This window comes from Poromitra crassiceps (assembly GCF_964638095.1).
Source record: "Poromitra crassiceps genome assembly, chromosome: 13".
In the NCBI taxonomy this organism is placed as follows: Eukaryota; Metazoa; Chordata; class Actinopteri; order Beryciformes; family Melamphaidae; genus Poromitra; species Poromitra crassiceps.
In genome coordinates, this window is record NC_139644.1 from 8,803,270 (window position 1) to 8,829,740 (window position 26,471).

The 26,471-nt window shown below is 43.9% G+C and overlaps 1 protein-coding gene across 1 annotated transcript; it reads left to right on the forward strand.

Annotated features, from left to right (window-relative positions):
• Nucleotides 1-7,609: 7,609 nt before the first annotated feature.
• Nucleotides 7,610-11,369, forward strand: hoxb4a (homeobox B4a; the record flags this gene model as incomplete). The annotated part of the gene is made up of 2 exons (XM_083648947.1): nt 7,610-8,093; nt 11,044-11,369. The coding sequence occupies 2 exons, from the start codon at nt 7,610-7,612 to the stop codon at nt 11,367-11,369; spliced, it is 810 nt and encodes a 269-aa protein (XP_083505073.1).
• Nucleotides 11,370-26,471: the final 15,102 nt, after the last annotated feature.

Below are 26,471 nucleotides of genomic sequence, written 5' to 3' on the forward strand. Positions count from 1 at the left end.
AATATGACAGTCATCTGTTATAGAGCTTTTTCAATTATGTGGTAATGAAAAAGGCTTTACAGCATGTATAATACACAACTGTCTATATGCATGATTATAACTTGTTTATACCTATAATGCATTATGATGACATTATAATAATATGTTATAAGCATGATTCTAATGTGCTCATGGCTTCATAGAAAGTGTTCAAGGAAAAGTTATTTCTACTACTGAAAATTACTGAAACGGCTTGATTGTCTCCATTTTATTTTCCTTTGTTTAATTAAGACTAGATGGGACCCACAAGCCTCTGACGTCACAGCTGCCGTTTTAATTGGCTGTTTTTGCATCATGAAGAAGCAAAATGCTGTTGCTGTGCTGCTGCAGCTCTTCTGATCAGTTTGTTGATGTTGACCCACATCCTACATGAGGCATGAGTGGGCAAACTCTAATGAGCACGGAAAATAAATACATAAACAGCGTTTTCATGCAGCCTCAATGAATCGAGTGCTTTGTCCGTGATTCAGTTCTCCTCAGGTCTCTGGGTGTAAATCAGATGTGTGGTTTCTCACTGTTGATACAAACATATGCGTCGGGCTGTATCTGCGCATGTGTGGAAGCGCCAGTGGTTTCATCGTGTTTATTTTTGCCGGGCTGATTAAGATGCGGTGTAGCCACATCAGCACTGAGGTCTGAGCTAAATATCAGAGTGGAATCAGAGGGAACAGAAAATGAAAGAAAAACATGTGCATCTATAAGTGGCCGTGTTGTTTTCTTTTATAGTTCTACTTGATTTGATTCCTCATATGGCTAATGCATGTCGTTTGTTCTTTTACATGCTTTGTATCTGCTTTAAGTGTCTTTTATCAGTTTATACCTGTGAAAGGTGATGGGTCGTGCGTGATCAGTGCGCAGGCGCGGTATAGTGGAGCTATATGTAGCACTTTGCTGTTCTTCTTTAATCAGTATAGCTTTTCCACTTCGGAAAATGAGGCTAACTGCTTGTTGGACAGAATCCACCAGACACTTGTATTTCACCATGTCAAATGTGTTTATGTGGAGGTTTGTGTCTCCGGTGGATTTCTGTTAATCCGAGTTTTATCTGAGCCAGCTGCATGCCTGAAATCAAATCCTTCTTTCTCCGCATGCAGCTTCCCAGGCAGCGTCAGACAATGCAGAAACACCTATCGTTATTAATCCTATTCTGGTCAAACACGCACGCACCTCTCTCTCTCTGTCGCCTCCGCCGTCGCTTTGCATCACAATAACGAGCTCGCTTTATTTTTCAAACTCCACAAAGGCGCAAAAACACATTTTTCCCCCGCTGTCTTTTCCACGCCGGTAATATTTCAGGTCACTGACAAGACCGCTTGCTGCAAATAATGGCCTATTTAACCCTTCAAGATGTTCATTTTAATTTGCCATTGTGTGCCTTCACAGAGGCTTGGGCCTGCTGTTTAAACGGCCTGCTCCTATGGTAATAATGCAACCTTAAAGGCTGATTTTAAATACGTTTGTGTTTGTTTCTTTCTTTCTTTATTAATTAGCCTTTTATTAATACTTAATTTAGGCTATACATAGCCTACATTTTATATGCTATATATTTTGTATCTTATTATGATTTAGGCTATCATTTATTTAACCTGTATTTTATTATGATTTTATTTAGCCTCAACTTTTTTTAACAGTTTGTATAAGAAATTTAAGTTCAAATTCAATCGGTTGTTTTTAGCCTCTGCTGACAAATGGCATAGATGTGCTGCGTCTTTCCAGTGTTAAAATAGGATTCGAAGTCATTGTTTCCCCTGCACTAAATCCCTGCTTCATCATAAACACTCTCGGTGGAAGCTTACCTTGCCTCGTCGTTAATAATCCGTTTAGTGAATAGTTTATCTCCATATATAAGTGGAAGTGTGTGTCGATCAGAAGCAGAAGAAGAAGACGACACAGAGAAACGTTGCTTTTCCAAACCAGCTGAGGTCTGGTTATGAGGCGGAAGCGTGTTAAAAAGGTGCTAAATTGTTTTGCACTGTGGGGGAAACTGGTTTAAATCTCTACCCTGAATGTTTTATTGCGTCTCTCCTCACTCCAAACCTCCCAGCCTCCGGAAACGCGCCGTGTGAGCGCGCGGCTGTTTGAGCTGTAAACGGAATTGACCCACAATAAAAGTCACGTGTTTAAATCCAGATGCGGTGACCTTTTCTTCCCCTCACTGTATGTCATCTCTCTCTCTCTCTCTCTCTCTCTCTCTCTCTCTCTCTCTCTCTCTCTCTCTCTCTCTCTCTCTCTCTCTCTCTCTCTCTCTCCCTCTCTCTCCCTCCTCCCGCATAGTACACTTATTTATCTTGATTAAATTGATATTATTTCAAAATGTTACAGAGGAGAGAAGCTTTCTCCCAAGCAGCCTACTGCAGTTTGACTATACCACACATACACTGTGTGTGTGTGTGTGTGTGTGTGTGTGTGTGTGTGTGTGTGTGTGTGTGTGTGTGTGTGTGTGTGTGTGTGTGTGTGTGTGTGTGTGTGTGTGTGTGTGTGTGTGTGTGTGTGTGTGTGTGTTGTTGTTGCTACAGGCCTGGGTTTGGAAACAGGATAGTCTGGTTTTTCAGGCAGGCTCCAAAGGTTAAGGTGAGCTGGTCGGTGCGTCACTATGGTTATAGGCTATATATTAGCCTATAATATTAAAACAATAAATACATAACCTATACATGCTGTGCATGGCAGCAAACAAGTTGTTTGGCAGCAGATGAGTGAGTGAGGTTTTTGATGGAATGATTGCAATTAAATGCAATTTATTTTCAATTATAGTGTTCAGCTTCCCTTTATTTGACGTTTTACCTGTGGTTTTGTCATATACATCCACATTTTACACACATCACATTGGGACCAACTTTTTTTTTCTTCTTCTTCTTCTTCTTTTTTGTCTGCTGTGACTTCACGCTGACCTTATACCTGCAGCCTGGGGAACAATGGGCTCCCATTGAACTGAATGGCTGCTGCTGACAAACTTGACAGAGAGGGGAGAGGGGAGGAAGCGCTGCTCGCAGTCAGAACAACACCTTGATCGATACCTGAGAAGTGACCCGCAGCACAGTGGGAGGTCAAGGTGACGGAAACAAGTCCACGCCCGTCCCCGGCCTGCAGGAGAATAGAATATAGAATAGCATAGAATATTGCAATACAAATCACAGAATAGCACACCTTTAGACTGAACTGAAATAAAAACATAACCATATAGTAGCATAGAGAATAGAATATGAATAGAATATGAATAGAATATGAATAGAATATGAATAGAATATGAATAGAATATGAATAGAATATGAATAGAATATGAATAGAATATGAATTTGCAAAGAAACTCGCAGAACAATATTATTTAATATTATAGGCTATGATTAACTGAACTGAATTGAAAAACCAAAATACAGAGTAACATTGATAGAGAATAGAATTCTATACATTTACATATACATTTAAGCGGATGTCTATGTGTCAAATGGCATGGAACTTATAGCATAATTATGCAAATAGGCCTATAGCTTATTGATTAGGAAATATTGATTTAGGAAATGGCATGGAACTTATATTTTTCTCCAACAAACATGAAGAATAGAATAGAATAGAATAGAATAGAATAGAATAGAATAGAATAGAATAGAATAGAATAAGAAGGAAGAAGCCCCCCCCCCCGGCCTGAAGTGTCTTATATTATCTTGCCTTTGTTCCGGTCTCGTGATGTATGAGCAACTTTGGGAGGAAACGGAGAGCCGCAATATTGCCTTCAGCAGGGTGGGCAGGGGCGGGGGCAGTTTGGGGGGTTGCTAAGTGTCACAAAATCAATGCTGCTGCTCACTCCGAGGCGCGAGCGACAGAAAATAATAAGGAAAGATAGCCTATAGAGCAGGGCCCAGCACCACGAGCTCCAAAACACATCTGCATGGAAAGTAGGCCTACAACATCCGTTCACCTGCTCTGCACCTCGAGAGAAAACTTCCCACGTTTTGCGTCATGTCTCCTTCTGAGGAACTGACCGTGCACGTATTTTCTCTCTATTTAGCTTTTATTGTCTTGTTTGTTTTTCTGCTCGAGGCCTATAGCGACCAGCGACTTTCATCAGAAGTTATATCTGAGCAGATAGGCTATAGATAGATAGATAGATAGATAGATAGATAGATAGATAGATAGATAGATAGATAGATAGATAGATAGATAGATAGATAGATAGATAGAAGAATAATAATAATAATAATAATAATAATAATAATAATAATAATAATAATAATAATAATAATAATTTTCTTCTATCTGCCAGATTTTATTTTTTATTTGATCAAATAAAGTTTACAGAGAAACTGCAATTCATTTAAAACTGACGGGACACTCAGTCATTTATTCAGTCAGCTCATTCATAATAGGCTTTTGGAATGAAAGCCCTGTTCCGCTTGCCAAAAAAGTTTTTCGATTTGTGGAATTAGCTTCAATCTCAATTACTACTAAACGAGCGGTTTCATGCCAAGGATTTTTTTTCTTCAAATACTTCATCATGGGGAAAGCTTTTGGGCTGTTTCTATCTAAAGAAAGTCCGTGGGCCTTTATCGGAGTGAATAGAAATTAGATTGTCTACAGCCTTGATAAATAGAAAAAATTCAACTCCGTGAAGGAACTGAAATGGAAAAGATTTGACCCAAAACCTTGTGCCTAACACTCTGACATCCATTCTGCAGAATAGCCTACACTACCATTCTTCATTGTACACAGTAAAAAAAAAAAAATACCAATGTCTAAATAATTCAACAACATTGCATTAAAATATTTTACTGTGAACGAGTAAGTCTGCTGCCTGTCTGCAGCATGGTGGCGTCATTTTAGCGAGAACACAGGCCTGGATTTATTACCAGTCGACGATTTATTATGCCCATAATTATTTTTCGATGTTTCCTATAGGTATTCAAACTTAAGAAAACCAAATTTCACGAATATGGGCCTGCATGCAATGCCTATCACTTTACGCCTATAGACTATTAAAAAGACACGGTGTGAATTTAATTTAATTGGTATTTTTAGAGTCTATAGGCTATGTTCCCACATCGCCACCCACAGTGCGCATGGGTCAGGGGTCGCAGACAGTGCATGGATCAAAATATTCCTGGATGGAGAGGGGGATATTATAACAGAGACTTGACTGAAAGCTGAAAGCGTCCAGAGAGCCGCTGTCTTCTATATCTACCCTGTAGATCCGGATTTGTGTGAAAATCACTACAGCAATCACAAATTCGCTTCTAGGGGAGTATATAGTGGATTTACACACGGCGAGGCCAGCGATGGAGCCAGCACGGATGGAGCGAGGCCTGTTGGCCTATGTATTTTTTTTTATACGTGTTCCCTTGATTTAATATAGATTATTTTTTCGTTTTATTTTTTCTTTTCAGTTTTATATGAACAGATAGGCCCAGATACAGAACATGTTAACGAAGATTATGTCACATAACATTTATGCCTAAGCTAATTTCGACTGTTTGTCCCGCTTATGCAGGTGGCTGTCAGTTGGCCCATCCAGGTTGTCCTAAAATGTTTAGCACTGAAGCTTGTTTTCGGTCCGCAAAGGTGATGTTGATGTGGATTTTGATTGGTCCATATTGTGCGTCATGGTTGATGTGAACTCAATCCAAGTTTAAGTACATCTTTTTTCTCTTGATTATCCAAAGACTTCACTATTCTGAGGCCCAACTCAGGCTGAATTGGACTTTTTGTGTTATTGTTATTTGTCATTTCGCTCTGGTTGAAAAATGATGCGGTCGGCTATAGTCTTCATCCAGGAGGCGTATAAAGGAGGGGAGGGGGGGCTAAGGTTTCGATTTGGAGACGGTCAATTTTCTGACAACAAAGAACCTGTATCTCCATCATCTTCCCTGTGTGTGTGTGTGTGTGTGTGTGTGTGTGTGTGTGTGTGTGTGTGTGTGTGTGTGTGTGTGTGTGTGTGTGTGTGTGTGTGTGTGTGTGTGTGTGTGTGTGTGTGTGTGTGTGTGTGTGTGTGTGTGTGTGTGTTTGTTCCTCTGTATTGATACCACTGAAAGGTAGCCTAAACAACAGGAACCTATACATTCGATAAGCAAACAAGCAAAATAAGGAACAGGAACGATCTATTCTATTCTATTCTATTCTATTCTATTCAATTCTATTCTATTGGTTCTCCGCTTTGTTGTCCACGGTTATAGATTGTGGTATGCGTGTGTTTTCCACGTCTTCTGGAGGAGAAAAACGCACCAAACAGACATGTCTTTATTATTTTATTTTCTATGTCTTTATCAGCATTACAGCAGGTGTAATGTAACGCCTTATACGAAAGTTTATAAACAGGTAATTTGAGCCGCGTTGTGCTTGTTGTTCTGCGAGAGATGAACAGAGTTGTTTATTTCTATATATTTTATGATGTTTGTAATCCAATGCAAATAAGAGATGAGACTCCTGTTCGCTTGGAGGGTTGAAACGCCATTAAGAGGCTAAACAAAGCGCGTTGTGTCTGTGTTTAGTAATGCACGGCAGCAGCAGCCACACAGTCTGCACGGGGCTCTGTGATTTGGGGGGTAGAATTACCGCTCCAATATCGGAAAGTGGGAAAATGCTATTTATCCATGCAAGGCAGAGAGGAGCTCAATTAGCATGCGGGGCCGGGCGCCTGTTGGCCGCCTTTAAAACAGAGGGGAGCGCGTGCTTAATGCAAAGGTCTGTGCGTGATTTAGGAGGCCGCGCGACCTGAATTAGTTGATGAATTTTCTATCGATCCTAAACAAGCGAGATCTGTCTCTGACACCGTGCTGCTGGGTGGCTCTCTCTCTCTCCCCTCCTTATTAGCGATTTAAAAAGAAACGCGTTGGCACACACACACACACACACACACACACACACACAGACACACACAGCGATACACACACCCAAGGGTAGACTAGGCGCCACTTTAAATCCCCTCAAGCCTTTTCTTTCTACTGTGTCCTTTGCTTTATTTTCTCTATTTGAAGTTGCTGCCAAAAGTGTGAGAGGCAGAAAGGGTTCACTACTTGTCTTCCTGCTGTACTGTACAAGCATGGGGGGGGGGGCAAGCCACAGCATGTGTGTGTGTGTGTGTGTGTGTGTGTGTGTGTGTGTGTGTGTGTGTGTGTGTGTGTGTGTGTGTGTGTGTGTGTGTGTGTGTGTGTGTGTGTGCGCACGCGTGCGTGCGTACGCGAGCGCGTCGAATGTATTTTCGGCGCGTGGAGTGAGTTGCTTTGTTATTGTTGTGATTCTCTCGCTTTGCATCGCATGCGTGCCAGAGAGAGAGAGAGAGAGAGAGAGTCAGATAGAGAGAGCAAAGTATTGTAAGACTGTGAATGCCCACAAACTGAGCCATATGATGATGCGCGTGCGGGGAGCCCGTGTTATGCCTAATCCCATTTCCTTATCCGGGGTTCGTCACGGGGGCGCGCGCCATTGGCCGGCCGCCGTCACGTGGCCTCTTAACTTTGTTCACTTGACAGAAAAGTAGGAGGGTTCAACGGGAACGGGAATAACCGAAGAGTAAAGGGATAAGATATAAATTTTAGTTATATATTTTCCGAGTGTGTGCAATTCCACAAAAAGACTGAAATTAATGGCCATGAGCTCCTATTTGATCAACTCCAACTATGTGGACCCGAAGTTCCCCCCGTGCGAGGAGTATTCTCAGAGCGACTATCTGCCCAGCAGCCACTCTCCGGACTACTACAGCAGCTCCCAGCGGCAGACAGAGGCTGCTGCCGCCGCCTTCCAGCCACAGGACTCCCTCTACCACCCGCACCACCACGCTGCTGCCCACCACCGAGCCGAGCCGCCCTACACGCCGTGCCACAGCGCGCCCGGCCAGCCCGCCTCGGTGGTGATGTCGCCCCGCGGTCACAGCGTCCTGCCCGTGCCGGTGTCCGCGCTGCAGAGCGCGCCTCTCCCGGAGCAGAGCCACCGGCACTGCGACTCGGTCACTCCCAGCCCGCCTCCCGTGCCGCCTTCCTGCGGCGGCCAAACGAGCGCTTCTTCCCCGGTGAGCGGACGCAAGGACCCGGTGGTCTACCCGTGGATGAAGAAAGTCCATGTAAACATCGGTGAGTGCGCGCCTCCAAACTTCTCTCTCTCTCTCTCCCCCTGCCTGCCTCTCTGCCTCTCTCTGCCTGCCTGCCTGTGTGCGTCTTTGTGCCGCCTGCAGTCAGCCTACATGTCTGTCCGGGCTTCCCCTCGCAGCCCTTGGGTCGAGATTTACGATCGCCTGTTTGCAGGGCCAATATAATTACACCCTCCATAAATTTTTATAGCACCTCTCCGCCAGCCGAGCCGAGCTTCCTCCTGAAGTCCGATCGCAGGCTCGTCTGCTCTCATCCCCAGCCTTATGACAACTCAGCCCGGCCATAAGTTAGCTTTTATGCTTTGGTAATTTGATTTTAAGTGGCCGGCTTGTATAAACGGTGTACTTTACTCTGTCGACTCTTCCCTCAGTTGTTCCGGGGGAGGAAAGTTTTATGGCACCTAAAATATTCATGTTTATGGAGCCCGGCCGTAAAACACTAATGCAGAAGCGAATAACTTGGGGAGTCTATTAGGTCTTGCAGGCTGGATGTTGCGCCCCGGTAATGGACTGCTGTGTGCTGCTTATAGGGGAAACCGTGCAGGCGGGCGCGTGTTCGGGCGGCGACAAAAAACGCCACTTTTGCAAAGTCACCGTTATTATGAAGGACACGAGGGCATTTATTATTATGAGCGGGTAAAAGCACTTCTGCCTTCCCATCTTCAACATGTATACCTGCTTTGCAGACAATGGGCTCGGCTCGGCTATATTCTACTCGGCTGCTGCTATTTGGTTGTAGTCTTTTTTTGGATTTGTTGAATCATTACCCAGGCGGCCATTCAGAGACCCCCCCCCCCCCGCCCCCCTCCTATTCTTCACCACCTTATAAAACAGACAATGCATCCTCGCGCTCACCCGTGGCATCTGCTCACTCAACGCAATTCAAGGCGAGGTTATATTCCTTTAAATTCCCCCCACCCGCCGTTCATGGACTTGCCTTGTTGTTGTTGTTGTTGTTGTTGCTGTGATACACACATAGCCTATTTCATTTTTTTATTTTTTTGTATCATTATTTGGGGGAGCGTGCCGACAGGAATGCGCGTGTGTGGCCGGGTTGCCTTCAAATCACAACATTTGGACACATTTGTGCAGAGAGGAGCACGACGCTTTACTGCGCCCCAGGGCCAACATGACGCGTTACAACAGTCCACACACACATAGCTACACACACACACACACACACACACACACACACACACACACACACACACACACACACACGCACACACACACACACAGAAAATACTGTACACAATAATAGCATCAGCCTATGAGGAGAAATCGTGACGGGTCGTATCTACTCCTGTTACAATGATAGAAGATCAGAAATAGGCTAATAACATGGCTGATATATAGGCTATCTATTTTAGTACAATAGATGCAAAATAGCAGTGACGTGGCTATGTGGCTGCATGTATTTTTGCTGCTGTTGTCTATTGAACACTGTCGAGCTGCTGCGTCGTGTAGACCGAGTGAGCTCACACTGCTGCTGATGAAACAATAGGGCACCTTGTTCTTTTTGTAAGCCTATTGTTTTTCTTAATGGTGTAAGCCAATGATGATAATTGCATCGTTTTTTATTCTTTAATAACGTTGTGTTATTGTTATTCTCTTTGAGTTCAAACTGCTGGTTATATTCTATTGTTATATTATATAGTTATCCCTATAGTTATCCCCTTCTACTGACCAGCCAGAGCAAGGTTATTCCCCACTGCGGTCTGAACCACAGAGGAGATTTGGCGTATTATTATTATTATTATTATTATTATTATTATTATTATTATTATTATTATTATTATTATTATTATCATTATTATCATAATTAATATCGTTATTGTCATCATTATTATCATTATCATCATCAGTATCCTTGGCCTAGGTCTACCACATTATAGGCTACTAATGGTATTAGTATGAATAGGCTACTAGTAGGCTATATTTGTCTTTTTTGAGCCAAAGTGGAACGTCACTTCCTGCTTCAGCACTGCACCAGAGATTTTCATCCGCCATTTATTTTCACATAGACATTTCCTAAAATGCTTAGAAAAATAGTTTTACTTGTTCCAAACCAAACGGTACAGATATATTTAGAAACAGGAGAGATCGCATAACATTTCACTCGGACCAAAATGTAAAACAAATTGGGTTTAAAGAAAATATTTGTTCGATTATGCTTTTCTTTTTTTTTGGTCCAAGTGAAATGTTATGTGGTCTCTCCCGATTCTAAATATAGCTGAACCGTTTGGTTTGACCTAGTAAAACTATTTTTATAAGCATTTTACGAAATGTCTATGGGAAAATAAATTGCGGAGGAAAATCTCTGGTACAGTCAGTGCTGAAGCAGGAAGTGACATTCACTTTGCCTCTCTATTGGTTTTATATTACCCTACCTATTTTACTCCTGTAAAGCAATTTGTGACTCTTTGTGAAAGGTGATGTGTGAATAAGCTTTACTTACTTACTATTAGTTACCTTTAACATGTATTTAGGGAGTCTCACTGAGAGACCAATGCTCTTCAGCCCTCACATTCACACACACACACACACGCGCGCGCGCGCGCACGCATGCACGCACACACACACACACACACACACACACACACACACACACACATACCTGGAAGCTGACCAGTACAACCACAGTCTGATGCTGGCCACTGAGCAGCTCCACTGGAGTGGTTGGGGTTAGGGGCCTTGCTCAAGGGCACCTCATTGGGGGTAGTGGGGGAGGGGCAAGCGCTACCCACTGCTTACTTACTTATTACTATTAGTAGGCTAGTATTAGTAGTAGTAGCAGCAGCAGCAGTGATAGGCCATATCTGTTTTGTGTTATTATTGTTATTGAAGGTGGTGTTATTGTGGTTGTTGCTGCTGTTGTGTAGTAAAGATTGATGTACTTTAATTAATATTCTTATTCCCATCTTCTCCCACAGTGAATCCAAATTACACCGGGGGCGAGATCAAGCGCTCGCGGACGGCCTACACACGGCAGCAGGTCCTGGAGCTGGAGAAGGAGTTCCACTACAACCGTTACCTGACGCGGCGGCGGCGGGTGGAGATCGCTCACACGCTGGTCCTGTCCGAGCGCCAGATCAAGATCTGGTTCCAGAACCGCAGGATGAAGTGGAAGAAGGACCACAAGCTGCCCAATACCAAGATCCGCTCCGGGACGACAACAAACAACAATAACAACAACAATAACAACACAAACTCCCAGGCGCTGGCCGGCTCTCAGACCCGCTCCACTGGGCCCCTATAGCCCGGTTCACCGGCTGCCCCCGGCCCCGGGGTCGTGTGCGGTTTGGCTACGAGGAGGCCCCAGGAGAGGCAGTCACCCCCCTCTCCCTTGGCCCTTTACCCAAACTGAATGTCTCTCCGGGAACCTAGGAACGCCTCTCCCCATCCCGTTCTCACTCCGAACTCGTCTCAGAGCCCTGCTTTAGCAAGCACCTTTGGCGACCTCCGTAACGCTCCACGGAGCCTCCGGCGTTTTATGGAATGCAGCACGGACAGAGGCACTCCGCAGCTGTGGGTTCAGGCAAAGGTCAAGCACGCCCTCAGGCTCGTCGTCCAGAACGAGTTGGGAGATACGATAGTACTGCCCAAGGGATAGTAGTACCACCATTGGGATAGGGGCTTGGGCTTGGGGCTTGAAGATCCCCTGGTCTTCGTCCCCGGTCTCCCCTGGAGACCCTAACCCTAACCATATCCACCCAATGCATAAAGCTTAAGAGCATGCACCTACCCAATGCCTAAACATACCCCCCCGGGTGGTACTGCCCCCCCTGGGTGATACTACTGTTCTTCCCAACTCGTTGTGGACGACGCGCCCTTGACCTTTCCCTGAACCCACAGCTGCTGAGTGTTATGTTCCATAAAAGACCGGAGGCTCCGCAGAGCGTTACGGAGGTCCCCAAAGGTGCTTCACAAAGCGGTTCCATGAGACTGTTGCTCTCCCCGGGCCCTATAGGACTGAACAGCCTTGGTCCATCGCCCCCAGGCCCTTCACTCCCTTTAACCAAACGGAATGCGACCCCGGAGCCACCACTACTAACCCACGCGCCTGATGTCCCCGTTATGCCACATGTAACCCGGCATGATGCACTTTGGATCAGAAGGGACCGGACCGGACCGGACTGGACTGGACCGGATCTGACTGGACCGGACCTGACCGACGGGACCGGACTGTCTGTCTATCTGTCTGTCTGTCTGTCCAGCCTCATCCGTCCTGCTGGTAGACTGGAGGGAGGGAGAGAGAGAGAGAGAGAGAGAGAGAGAGAGAGAGAGAGAGAGAGAAAGAGAGAGAGAGAAAGAGAGAGAGAGAAAGAGAGAGAGAGAGAGAGAGCTACAGAAACATGAATTGAGCAAATTAAGTGGGTGAAGAGGAGTATAGGGGATGAAAAACAAACAGACGCTCCTTGCTTTTATCCCTCTCCCTCTCTCTCTCACCCTGTTTTCATATTAGCCTATCTCTCACCTCAGACTCTCTCTCTCTCTCTCTGACAGAGCAGAAGGCGGTAGGCAGATTGTGTGTGTGTGTGTGTGTGTGTGTGTGTGTGTGTGTGTGTGTGTGTGTGTGTGTGTGTGTGTGTGTGTGTGTGTGTGTGTGTGTGTGTGTGTGTGTGTGTGTGTGTGTGTGTAAGGTTTTTTTTTATCCGTGATTTTTGGTGAAGATGGATCCTCGTTTTCATCTTTAATCATGCCAAACTCGGACCCCATTTGTCATGTTTACTCTGCGGGTACAAAGCAAAGGGGTGAACCGCGCGCGGCTCTGCCCATTACACCCCCATCCACCACCACCACCACCACCCCTCCACCCCCCCCCCCCCCCCCCCGCGCACACGCACACGCACACACACACACACGCACGCACACACTTTAATAAATGAGACTCTCGTTTTCGTCAAGAGACGTGTTCTTACAGTCCTTTTAGCCCTAACACTACCTATCCGTCCTCATAATACTCTGAAATATAATAAGATTGCCTTTAACCTCCGGTATCAGCCAAAATGAAACATGAAGTTTTTCCCTCGAATTCTAATGATCCCCGGTATTCTTGTTTTGTAAAGCGAAACGGCAAAACGAAATTGCTGTTTATTTTTGTATTTGTATTATTGTTTTATGTTGATGGTATGAAAATGAATGATATATGTATGCTATTATTGCTGAGAATGTTAAGGAGCGTGGCTTGCTTTTTTTCTAAATCGAGGTCCTTTGATTGTTCATTTGAGATACAGGGAAGAGACAGACAGACAGACAGACAGACAGACAGACAGACAGACAGACAGACAGACAGACAGACAGACAGACAGACAGACAGACAGAACAGAACGGATAACAGACAGACAGACAGTCAGAACAGACAGACAGAACAAACAGACAGACAGACAGAACAGACAGACAGACAGAACAGACAGACAGACAGACAGTCAGAACAAACAGACAGACAGAACAGACAGACAAAAAGACAGACAGGGGATTTAGAAGAAATAAATAAAACAGGGTTTCTAACTAAATAATAGAAGTTGTATCCCAAACCAAAATCCTGGTACAGATAACCATAAGCATTATAAACGCAGCACTATACAATGTACTACCTATTACCTCAATTGTACTTATATATTTTTTATTTTTTTATTAATTTTCTTTTTGGCTCGTTTCATGAAGTGACAGTGTTTTTCGAGCTTTTTTTATTTTGGAAGATTATGTGGCGAGTTATTATTACCTGCAATACATTAAGAGTTATTCATTTTATTGTATGTGAAAACAAAACAAAAACAAAAAGTGTAATTTAATAATAGGCAATTGTTCTGGCCAGGGGCATTCAGAGAGAAAAAAGGGTGCGTATATTGCATGACTGAATGGTGTTGATTTATTTTATATCTCTATTGCTTTTTCAAGATAAATCTCTTTTTCTCGGCACATAAAATGCGCGCACACGTTGACTCTTTGTCCTTTCCTTTCTTCTCTTTTCTGTTTTCTTCTCACCCTGTGCCATTTTTAGATATTTTATTCAAGTGTTTTTAATTATTATGATTATTTTATTTACATTCCAAAGAACACTTCTATTGCTGATAATGATGATGATGATGATGGTGGTATTGTTTAAAATGTATTTGCTCCTCTTCCTCTCCCCTATATTTGTACGTTGCACCTCTCCCTCTGCTTGTGCCTCCTCGGTGTTTATCTCCTTATTATTTGTAAATAGTTCATAGAAATTTAAATAAATTGCTGAAAAAGCGTCGATTCCTATTCTGCGCTGTCTTTGTCCGCATCTCTTTCTCTCTCTCTCTCTCTCTCTCTCTCTCTCTCTCTCTCTCTCGCTATCTCTCTCTCCCTCTCTCTCTCAGACAAAGGATTTTTTAAATATACATATTTGTTTTGAAAGCAATGCCATTTTGCTATTTTCCATGAATTATTTGGTCTAGTTTCGAGGTATTGGGTTTGCTGTGGTCTGAAAATGTAAAATTGGTTATACGTGTTTCTCTTCATAGCTGTGTTTTGGTTTTATATAAGGTTTTTACAACACACACACACACACGCACACACACACACACACACACACACACACACGCACGCACGCACACACGCACACACACACACACACACACACACACACACACACACACACACGCACACAATAAATAATTTCATTTAATTTGGGTGTTGGTTTTGCTTCCCGTGTAGCGGCCTGTCTGGTGGAATCAGCGGCCTGGGATGATTAATCTGTCCCGGCCATGAGTGATCTTGGTACATTACGTCCTGTAATCTCGTTTTAAATCACAAACCGTCCCTCCGTTTCACTCCCGTTCTCCTGTTAATTTAACGGCTGCTGCAGACGCGCGCGGCACCGGGCCGGGCGCGCCCACCCTCTCCCCTCTGTTCCAGTGAAAAAAGGAAAAGGAAAAAAAGTTAAATAGTTTCTTGCCTCGTGTTCTTTTAATGCTTTAATGGGTGTAATTTTTGCACAACAGTTTTTTCTGTCGGTGTTTCCTGCACCTCTGTGTGTGTGTGTGTGTGTGTGTGTGTGTGTGTGTGTGTGTGTGTGTGTGTGTGTGTGTGTGTGTGTGTGTGTGTGTGTGTGTGTGTGTGTGTGTGTGTGTGTGTGTGTGTGTGTGTGTGTGTGCGTGCGTGCGCGTGTGCGTGCGTGCATGCGTGCGCGTGCGTGCATGCATGTGCGCGTGTGTGTGTTTTATTTTTTTATATATTACAAAAAGGGAGCGGGCCGGCGCCATAGCTCAAACCCTGACAACCAAATAGATAATCAACAAGACGAATGGCTTCTTTTGTAAGGCGCGGCTCCCGTATTAATTTTCATTTTCTTTTCTTAGAGCAGGTATCGAAAAATAGAGAGCGAGAGAGAGGGGGAGAGAGAGAAAATAGCATTCCTCCCGATGAACTTTAAACTAAAAAAAAAAAAAAAAAAATGCTCCCCAAATTGGTCCGCTCGCCTTCCTCGCGCTGGAGAAGATTCTCTATTACTTGTTGGTTGATTTCTCCCCGGGCCTCGCGCCACGGAGTCTCCCTCTGCCCATTTATCTGTTTTCTTCCTATTTATGAAAGAAAGGCTCCTCGAGCGCAAAACCACAAACTATCGCACTATACAGCTGGATATATGTGCCCGTGCCGTGCGTAAAACACATCCCCATACACTGACACACTGCGCCAAAGCAAAGATTCACTTCCTTTTCACGTGATTCGTATATCCAGACCCTAAGATTTTGAATATTCCAATGTTAGAGTATTTAAAAATATATATATCTCTATTTCAGTGCTTTATTTCATCTGTTTATTCTTAACCGCCCTGCTGGAAATGACTGGGGCGTGATTTCATTCCAATATCCCCTTATATTTCATTTTCACTGGCGGTCCTGATGGCTGGAGACGAGCCGGATGAACCTGCCTATAGTTATTGCTTGGTTTTAATATCTTTAGCCCCCCTCTCTCTTCACAGGGAGAGGTAGGCTATAGATAATATTGGTGTCCAAATGTTGTGATTTCCACGTCCTATAGGCTATTGGAACAGCTACACAGACACTAGATACCCCCACCCCCCGCACCCCATCCCCCCTCCACACATATGTGCCTTCACAATAAACCAGAAGCCCCTCCAGCGCTCTAAAATAAATGAATTTGCGTGCGGGGTGACACCGCGACACAATCAAATCCACCGAGGAATTCTCATTCTGTTAGCCCCCTTTTATCAGCCGGGCCTTCTGCGCTGCAGTGAATGGAGAGAGAGAGGAACAGCTTTCAGTGAGCAGCCCAAACCCCCCCCCCCCCCCCCCGGTCTTAAAAAGTTCACCGCCATTATTTCCCGGACAGGACAGAGGGAAGGCACCTCAAGAAAAATGTGAGAATTATACAAGAAATAACCATTAATCACCTTGTTCTTCTTTAAACACTTCTCCTCTCCTCTATTGTCATTCGGCAGCCACACACAGGCGGCAAGACCCCTTCTGCCACGAGAGAGAGGGAGACAGAGAGAGAATGAGAAGAAGACGTCTTGGAAGACACTTGAAGACATGCCCCCCCCCCCCCCCCCCCCCACACACACACACACACACACACACACACACTCCCTCGCCCCCCCCTTCCCACCCCATCTGCAACCCTTTTTTACACCCCACAAGTGTTACCAAAAGAGAAGAAAAAAACTTTTTCTTCTTCCATTGGAAAGAAGAGAATCTCTGTCCCAAAGAAACGACTCCCCATGCAACAAACCAGTCAGAGAGCCTTCACACCACAGAGAAGAAGATGGGCAAGAAGTTGGTGAAGGTGGCAGCGTGTGAGGTAAGACAGGATTATGTTATTATTTGTATTTGTTCATCTCTCTCTCTCTCTCTCTCTGTGTGTGTGTGTGTGTGTGTGTGTCTCTCTCTCTCTCTCTCTCTCTGATGTGTGTGTGCGGGTCTGATGCCTCCGTGGCGTTTTTATGGTTTTATTGCCCCTTGCGCATTTGTCGAGGTCACGCGTAGGGGAGAAGGGGCATTTATGGCCGTGGGGACTTTTGGAGCGGTGTTTGTGTTGTGAGGTGCGAGGTGTGAGGTGCGAGGTGTGTGTGTGTGCGCGCAGGCTCCACGGCTACGTGTTGTGTTTTTATGTGTTTGTTTTTTTCGGCAGTTTGTTCAACTGTTCAACCGTCCCTGTGTCACCCCCGCAACGCGTCATCATCCCGCTTGCGGCCTGCAGCAGCCTGTTCTGCATCTGTTGCTGTGCGTAAAATATGGCGTCATGCGTCTTTTACGCACTGCTTTTGTTTAGGCGGATAATTGCCCTATGACCCTATGCTATTGATATTTTAGTTTGGTAACACTTTAGATTGGAGAACATAATATTTACTATTAGTTGCTTATTAACATGCATGCATATGAGCGTTTCAACCAACAGCACCTTATTGTGCACTCGTGTGTTCTGTAAAGCCATATTAACTCTGGCTGTTCCCTCAATATAGCCTCCTATTGTTTATATGAGTCAACAAGGAAGTTGTTGCACATGCATTAGTCTGCTCAGTATGGGGCTCAGTATAGTGGCTATACTATAAGAAAATAACTAATATAATTCAGTTAAATTGCATTTTTTAGGTTAACTTGGTTGAAATACTGTTTATTATCTGTTAATATCCTCGAATCTTTTCATACAATTGTATATTTGTTTATAGTTTGTGTGTTTTCTCATGTGTGCATATATTTTACATTTGCACCAACCAACGAAGTCAATTTCCTTGTATGTGCAAACATACCTTGGCCAATAAATAATTGTTTATTCTATTCTATTCTATTCTATTCTATTTTATTCTGTATCCACAGCAATCTAAAGTATTTTACCTTTCGTTTTTGTGAATTTTACTTTCAGCTATTTTTTTTAACTCGCTTCTGTGGTGATGCAACTATACTCCAACCTTAACCAGCACATTATTTGGGAGAGTCAGAAATGGCGGAGCTGTGTGTGACAGAATGGCCCGGTTGAATAATTCCTGGTTCACCCAGAGCTTATTATGCAGATTTTTATCTCGGCTGGGTTTCTGTGGTTATAAAGTGGTGCTGCGGCTTATAGCTTTTAATGAGATATTGTTGCATGCATTGTTTTTTCTTCCTTTCTTTTTCGGCCCAGGTGCGAACGGGCTATGAGACTGCAGAGGGAATATGAATAATTCGACGCTGAATTGGAGAGAGAGAGGGGGGGCGGGTGGCTCGTGAAAAAGAAAAATTAAAAGCGCTGGGGAGCGCTGGTTAATGATTCTCTCTCGGTTGCGCTCCAAAACAATTTGCCTGGAAAACAAACGATCCGCGAGGCTTCTCCAAATGAACTAGCCAACGATCGGCCGCTATCCGTTCGCGCTCAGGCCTCAGGAGCGCGCTCACTGCCGCTTGACCCCTGCACAAATCAATCTGGCCGGGATTAAAGAAGGGACAGCGGTTCTGCTGGAGCGCCCCCCGGCCCAGCAGCGTGATGCGTGGCGAGGTAACAGAAACAAATGGGTGAAATATAAGCGCGGGTATTGAAGGGAGGGAGGGAGAGGTGGAGAGAAAGATGGAGAGGTATTGAACATTGAAGAGAGGTGGAGGAGTGGAAAATAAATCGATGTCCAGGCAGGGGCAGCGCGCTGGCCAAGCTGCCCACAGCACAGAGTTCAACCAGGGGACAGCAGCGCTCTGCTGACCGATGAGCTCCACTGGCTGTGAAGCCAGAGGCTGACCCGTGCCCCCCCCCCCCCCCTCCCCCCTTCGCTCCCTCCTAGCCCCCCCTTGACCCCGGCTGCCAGGCTGCTGGACCCTGCATGTCCAGTCGGGGAGACCTCCGGAGGCCCCGGGCCACTTAGTCATAACAGGCCGAGTTCAGGGCACTGTAACCCCGGGGCACGGCGGGGATATCTCCGCTCCCACACTCACCTGACAGACAGAGAGACAGACAGGCAGAGGGCAGGGTCAGCTACAGGCCACTGCAGTCCAACTGCAGTTGGGAATGTGAAATTTAAAATAAAAAGTATGACTTAAAACGTTTAAGTATTATTATACGATGTTGCCTGCTCAATGAAATAGGCTACAAATGTAGATAATAATATAAACGTTATTATTTTGAACATTATTATTTTGTAATTAGATGGTTCAAGATAGACAATAAAAAATAATCGAATTTACTTCAATGCCAGCCATTGTTTGATACTGTATCATTGTATCATTTAAAATTTTGTTTTCAAATGTGGCCTAAACCCCAAAGTATATAGGCTATTGTATAGTGCAGTGTGCAGGCTGTGGTGTGTGTGTGTGTGTGTGTGTGTGTGTGTGTGTGTGTGTGTGTGTGTGTGTGTGTGTGTGTGTGTGTGTGTGTGTGTGTGTGTGTGTGTGTGTGTGTGTGTGTGTGTGTGTGTGTGAGTGCAGCTATGCCGGACAGTATTTGGACAGGCGGGGATGGTAGAGTAAACAGACTCTGCCCTTCCTGATTGCCTTGTTGAAAAGCGTCCCAGCACAGCCTTCTCCAGCCATGTTAGCATGCTGTGCTACAGGGGAAGCATTCACTTTACAACCATTTAAACACGCCTAAAATCCAGGACAGGGAAGTTAATTTTCTGTTTGCTGCCCACTGCGGCTGATAGCCTAAAAGTCTCGTTTCACCAGCCACCCCCAGTAGGCGATTTGACCAGCCAACTAGAATACAATAGACCTCCAAATGGTGTTTGGTTAACTGCCAAAGTGCTAAACTACTTTGCTAGCTACAGCCAATTTCTTTGGCTCAATTTCCCAGCCTCATACGACCTACAGCTGGAGAGGGGTTGATTAAAACAGCAATATGTAGATATTTAGATGGGACGATATATCAAAATTCAATTATCCTGATGCAAAAAACGTCACAATAGCTATTGTGGGTCAGAATGAACGGTGATATCGGCACCATTCTGCTGTAAACACTAATGAGACTCTTGACCATGACAAGCTCTCCATCCAAATAATATTATTGTCACTTTTTAATGACATTTTTAACTCGTTGTTTACATAGCAGCCAATCGCATCACTTGAAAGATGTGTGTCCTGCACAGTCAGGTGTTGTCTTGTTTATTATTATTTTGTACCACATTGTGCATCGAATCATATCGAGATTATAGTCTATATCGCCCCATTGTAACATAGTGGATATGGGAAAATTGTAGCTCAAACTGCATCTATTTTTCCTCAAACATATAGACATTATGCTCCTTTTATATTTTAAATTTAGAGAGCTTGTATTGTTTAAAAAAGTATAATGTGTAACAAATATAATTAAGTAACATTTACTTAATATCTTCATGACTTAAGCTTTGTGGTAAGTAGATTTTACTTGATACTGGCAAGTGCGTTGTACTTAGCATTTCAGCAGTAAAATTTACTTGAAAATCGCAGTGCAAATTGTTGCAGAGATTTCATTCATTCAATCTTACAAATCGTTTATTTCAGTGATAGACATTTAACATTCAACAGCACAGCTTAAAACAATCAGTTTAATAATGCTTGACTCATTCAAAATCCCTGGTTGCCATGGCAGCCATAGGATATTTATATCTCCCTTGCACTTTTGGACCTGATGGTTGTCAGACACGTCTTCACCTGCATCACATGCACACACTGTCTGAAGCTACATTTACATTCCAGGCTCTCCTCCAGTCTTATGCTGTTGGGATCAAACTTGTGACTTAATTTGTGACTCACTAGAGTGCACTGCCACCACACATTTTACATGACAGCTCTTACAACATGGTCAAGACAGACATGGCCGCGTTTCCCAAATAAGAACGTTCTTAAGGAGTTAAAAAAGGCTCCAAAAGAAGAGGTCAGCTAAGACGGAGCCTTAACAAAAGAGTGTTTCCCAAACGCGTTCCTTAATGCCCTTCTTAAGACGACGCTAAAGAAGGCTCTTAAGAAGCATCTTAACTGGAGCTGTCCACCATCTCGGTGCTGAAAACAAATCAATCGATGCCAGGCTAATCGATTGTTCCACATAATTACATGCTCCCAAATGAAGTTTTGATGTAACAAGTGGCGTCCTACTCACCCGCATCAATAAATAACGCTAAAAATGGCGCCTGAACGCGATTATAATACTAACTGCGGGCTGAATACTGCCATTCCCCTGCTGTTCTGCTTATATTCCATGTAGGATAACGTTATGTACCATAAATTTGCAATGTGTATGTAATGTGCTAAACAAATTAAATAGCCTTGCTCGCATTGCCCATTACAAATATGAAAGACCAGGTTCCCCCACAGAAGCATTACACACGCAGAAGAATATCTGAAAACGTCAACTAACTGACGCAAATAATGACCAATGACCTGGATGAAATCAGACAAATAAGACAATGAAAACATGAAATGAAATAATATAACATAACTTGGTGGCGTGAATGGGGGAAATAGATATGCAAGGATATTAAGATCTCCTTTTGCGTGACGTGGCTGGATCTGCAAGCATTTCGTCGCTAAGAAGGTGTTAAGAACGCCCCATGCAGACCCTTCTTACAAAACCTTCTTAACGAAAGATCGTCTTAGGCTAAAAAGCAATCGGGAAACGCGTTTGCTTCTTACGGGAGCCTTAAGAAGGGTCTAAGAAGCTTCTTAGCGCTAAAAACCTTTTGGGAAACCCGGCCATTGACAATTGTCCTGAACAATACTCCTCTCCAGTGAGTAAAGTGTATTTATAGCACCTTCTAGAGCAAATTCACAAATGTATTCACAGTAAAATAGCTACAGGACAGAAAAGTAGAAACAGTTTAAAAAAAGGCATAAGAACAAGAATACATAAAAACACAACAATGAGAACAGAAAACAGTTAAAAAAAGGGCTGCACCAATATGAAAATGTTGGCAAATACCGATAACTGATCTTGGGCTGCGCTTCCCAAAAGCTTCTTAGCGCTAAGAAGCTTCTTTAACCCTCCGTAAGAAGCAAACGCGTTTCCCAATTGCTTCTTGCCTAAGATGATCTTTCGTTAAGAAGGCATGCGTTTCCCAAAAGCTTCTTAGCGTTAAGAAGCTTCTTTGACCCTTCTTAAGGCTCCCGTAAGAAGCCAACGAAGCCAATGCGTTTCCCGATTGCTTCTTAGCCTAAGATGATCTTTCGTTAAGACGTTAAGGGTCTGGGGCATTCTTAACACCTTCTTAATGACAAAACACTTGCAGATTCAGCCGCGTCAGGCAAAAGGAGATAATAATATAGTGTCCACTGTTGCATTTTCCCCTTTTTCCTTTCTTTCATGCACCCTTTAATGTTTAAAATTGGGGAACACTTGAAAATCTCTCCTCTATGTAATATGGTTACTTGTGTTTTAAATGTTTTACCGTACGCTATATTCCTCTAAATCAGAATGGATTCCTTTTATAATAAGAATGTTGTGGATTTATATAGCACCTTTCACAGAACCCTTCTTAAGAGCCTTCTTTAGCGGTGTTAAGAAGGCTGTTAAGAAGGCGTTTGGGAAACACTTCTTTGGAGCCTTCTTAACTCCTTCTTAACTCCTTAAGAAGCTTCTTTGTTGAAGCTTCTTAGGGCTAAGAAGCTGGTGTTAAGATTGTTCCAGACCCTTCTTACAAAACCTTCTTAACAAAAGATCATCTTAGGCTAAGAAGCAATCGGGAAACGCGTTGGCTTCGTTGGCTTCTTATGGGAGCCTTAAGAAGGGTCAAAGAAGCTTCTTAGCGCTAAGAAGCTTTTGGGAAACGCATGCCTTCTTAACGAAAGATCATCTTAGGCTAAGAAGCAATTGGGAAACGCGTTTGCTTCTTACAGGAGCCTTAAGAAGGGTTAACAAAGCTTCTTAGCGCTAAGAAGCTTTTGGGAAACGCAGCGATTATGATCTAGTTGTATGATAATCAAATGTTGTACATATTGAAAAACACATGTAAACACAGTGAATTTGAAAAAGTAATGCAGTTCTTTAATTCCAAAACATTTGGAAAAGCCCATACATCAAATGTACCACATTGTTTCCTGTCAATGTGAACATTTTGGCTGATACCGGTAACCGCTATTATAGGACCAATGCTGATACATAAAAAAAATGACGAACATCGGCCTATACCGATAAGTCTGCTGATATACCGTGCATCATAACAATAAATGAGCAGATGCAGAGGCTAAACAAAGGCCAATGTGAACAGCTGAGGCTATAGAGTTAGCAGAGCAGTGGAGGAGGGTTTGGGTAAAGTCACCGTCAGCGTTAGTTCTCAGGACGAGCAGCAGCACAGTCTCTTCGTCACTGCACCAGCTTGGCTTTCATCATCTGCTCCTTCGCTAATTACCTGTCTTGTCCAAATGCGGAGCAGATCGATGGTTATACATTTACGTGTGTAACGTTCCCCACATAAACACACGCGACGATGCGGCCTTGCCTTGTCCAAATACTGAATAAAGTCTGCATATTTTACCATGTGCATTACAGCCAGTCATGTATGACTCTTATAATCCTAATAAACTGAAAGCATACACTTAAAACAACCCCTCCTACAGACAATACAATAAGCTTGACATTTGCATCATTACATGCTTTACATTTGCATCATTACGCACAATAGACCCAGCTTGACCCAGCTAGCAGTGTTTTACAACAAATTCAGTAAGAGGATATGAGAGACAGAGGGGTATTTCTATTCCTAAAATCCGTAAATATACACTTTGGGAAATAAAAACCATAAGCTGAACTTAATTATTCAATATCTCTGAAATCTAGATGAGCCAGTCTGAGAGAGGCGCTTGTCAGACTATAGGACTCCACTTCCCCAATATCCTTTTTTAGTTTAAATGGGTTTTAATTGTGTGCTGCTGCCATTGAGTAAGACAAAGTGTCCCCTTTCATAATGTTGCCATGGTAACTAAAGGGACATGTAAGGGACCATCTTGGTAACTAAAGGGATATGTAAGTGACCATCTTGGTAACTAAAGGGACATGTAAGTGACCATCTTGGTAACTAAAGGGACATGTAAGGGACCGTCTTGGTAACTAAAGGGACATGTAAGGGACCGTCTTGGTAACTAAAGGGACATGTAAGGGACCGTCTTGGTAACTAAAGGGACATGTAAGGGACCGTCTTGGTAACTAAAGGGACATGTAAGGGACCGTCTTGGTAACTAAAGGGACATGTAAGGGACCGTCTTACACCTCAGAGCATTTGACTTTGCTCTGCAGTGACTTGAGAGTTCAACTGCTCTCATGGAGGTGAGGACTCCAGTCTCATACTGTTTGCTGCATGAAGACAAGACATGACTTGACTTGCAGTTCTGGTGACTTGGGACTTGGCACTGAATTGTACTTTGATTAGTGGAAAAGGTTTCTATAAGTCTTGACTTGAGATCTTGTGTCTGTGTAAATGATTATATTGAAAGTGACGAGATTTGTTCCAGCAGATGCCTGCATTTACATTTCTGAATTTGTATGTCATGATTTAATTTATTTGCCATTTGTTGAAGTTGAAACTGATTCTAGAAATCAAACTCATGGTGATCTTACCTTTATCCCATATTGCATTGAAAATTCAGAATATACATTTCGTTTTCTTTAAGCTCTGACTTGCTGTTGTACACTTGAGACTTGGCATTGATGCCTAACGTGACTTGAGACTTGTTCCTCAAGATTTGAGATGTTTCTGAGACTGGATGAGAGTTGAGGCAGTCACACCACAGGGAGTTGAACCCGTGACCCTGGCGGTGTTGGTGCCTGGCTCGAAGGCCGGGTATAGTGGAAGCTGAACACAGTGGATGTCATTTGTGCCTGCAGCTCAGGTTCATTAAAAACACACTTGTTAATTAAAACTCCTGCTGCTCTCTGTTGGACCAGCGCCCACTCATTTACTCACACAGACTCTCTCTCTCTTTCCCTCTCTCTCTCCCCCTCTCCCTCTCTCCATCTCTCTCTCCTCCTCTCTCTCTCTCCCCCTCCCTCTCCCTCTCTCCCTCTCCCTCTCTCTCTCTTCTCCCTCTCCCTCTCCCTCTCCCTCTCTCTCTGTGTTTTGATTCACATCCTGATACAATCGGCTGTTTGTCTGAAGCGTTTACAGGCGTCTCCATGCTGCTACCTCTAAAGCAGCCTGTTTCTCATGGTTGGGTTGGTTGGTTGGTTGGTTGGTTGGTTGGTTGGTTGGTTGGTTGGTTGGTTGGTTGGTTGGTTTCTCTGAGTGGGGACAAAGTTAAAGAAAGTTTAAAGGAATAGTTCACCCAAAAAGAAAAGTCTGTCATCATCTAGTCATCTACTCAGCCTCATATTGGCAGCACAACTCCATTTCAGCCTTCTCCAAAACAACTGAACTCAAAACAAGAACAGCCAATCAATCACACCGTGAATAGAAATACCTACACAGCAATATGTGTTTAAATCAATCAGCTGTAGCAAAGATTTCTACTAAATCATGGTGTCAATAGTTTTTTTGGAACTCTGAAGAACTGGTCCCCACTGTTATTTTGGAGAAGGCCGTGTCGAAGTCACCAAACTGTATTGAGTCGTGTACATGGATAGGTTTTGTTCCTTTCTTCCTGTGACCGGCACCATGGCCACTTCCTGTCACTCTCCCTCACAGCACCGACCACCACTCTTCCTGGTTACCCCCCTTCCCCCCTTCCCCCCTTCCCCCTCGCCTCGACCCCGGTGGCAGTAACACGCTCGTCCCGCCTCGTTCCGTGAGACCTCTTGCTGGTTGCTGGTCGATAGCCAGGCCGGAGGCATTATGGATTCGGGTTGTCTGTCCGTCTATACGTCCGTCCGTCCATATGTATGTACGTCCCTCCGTTCGTCCATCCAATGTTCGTTAACGCGATATCTGAGGAACGCATTCACGGAATTTCATCAAATTTGCCTTAACCGTCGACATGGACTCAAGGATCAACTGATTAGATTTTGGTGGTCAAACGTCAAAGTTAAAGGTCACTGTGACCTCACAAACACCATTCCCAAGATTGTTAACGCGATATCTCAGGAACGCCTTGACGGAATTCCTTCCAACTTGGCTCAAACATCAACTTGCATGCAAGGATGAACTAATTAGATTTTGGTGGTTAAAGGTCAAAGGTCAATGTCACTGTGACCTCTCGACTGCCATTTTCAAGCTCGTTAACACAATATCTCAGGAACGCCTTGATGGAATTTCTTCAAGTTTGCCTCAAACATCCACTTGGACTCAAGCATGAACTGATTAGATTTTGGTCATCAAAGGTCAAAGTTCAAGGTCACTGTGACCTCACGACCGCTCGTTTCATGCTCATTAACGTAATATCTCAGGAACGCCTTCAGGGAATTTCGTCGAATTTGCCTCAAACGTCCACTTGGACTCAAGGATGAACTGATTAGATTTTGGTGGTTAAAGGTCAAAGTTCAAGGTCACTGTGACCTCACAAACCCCATT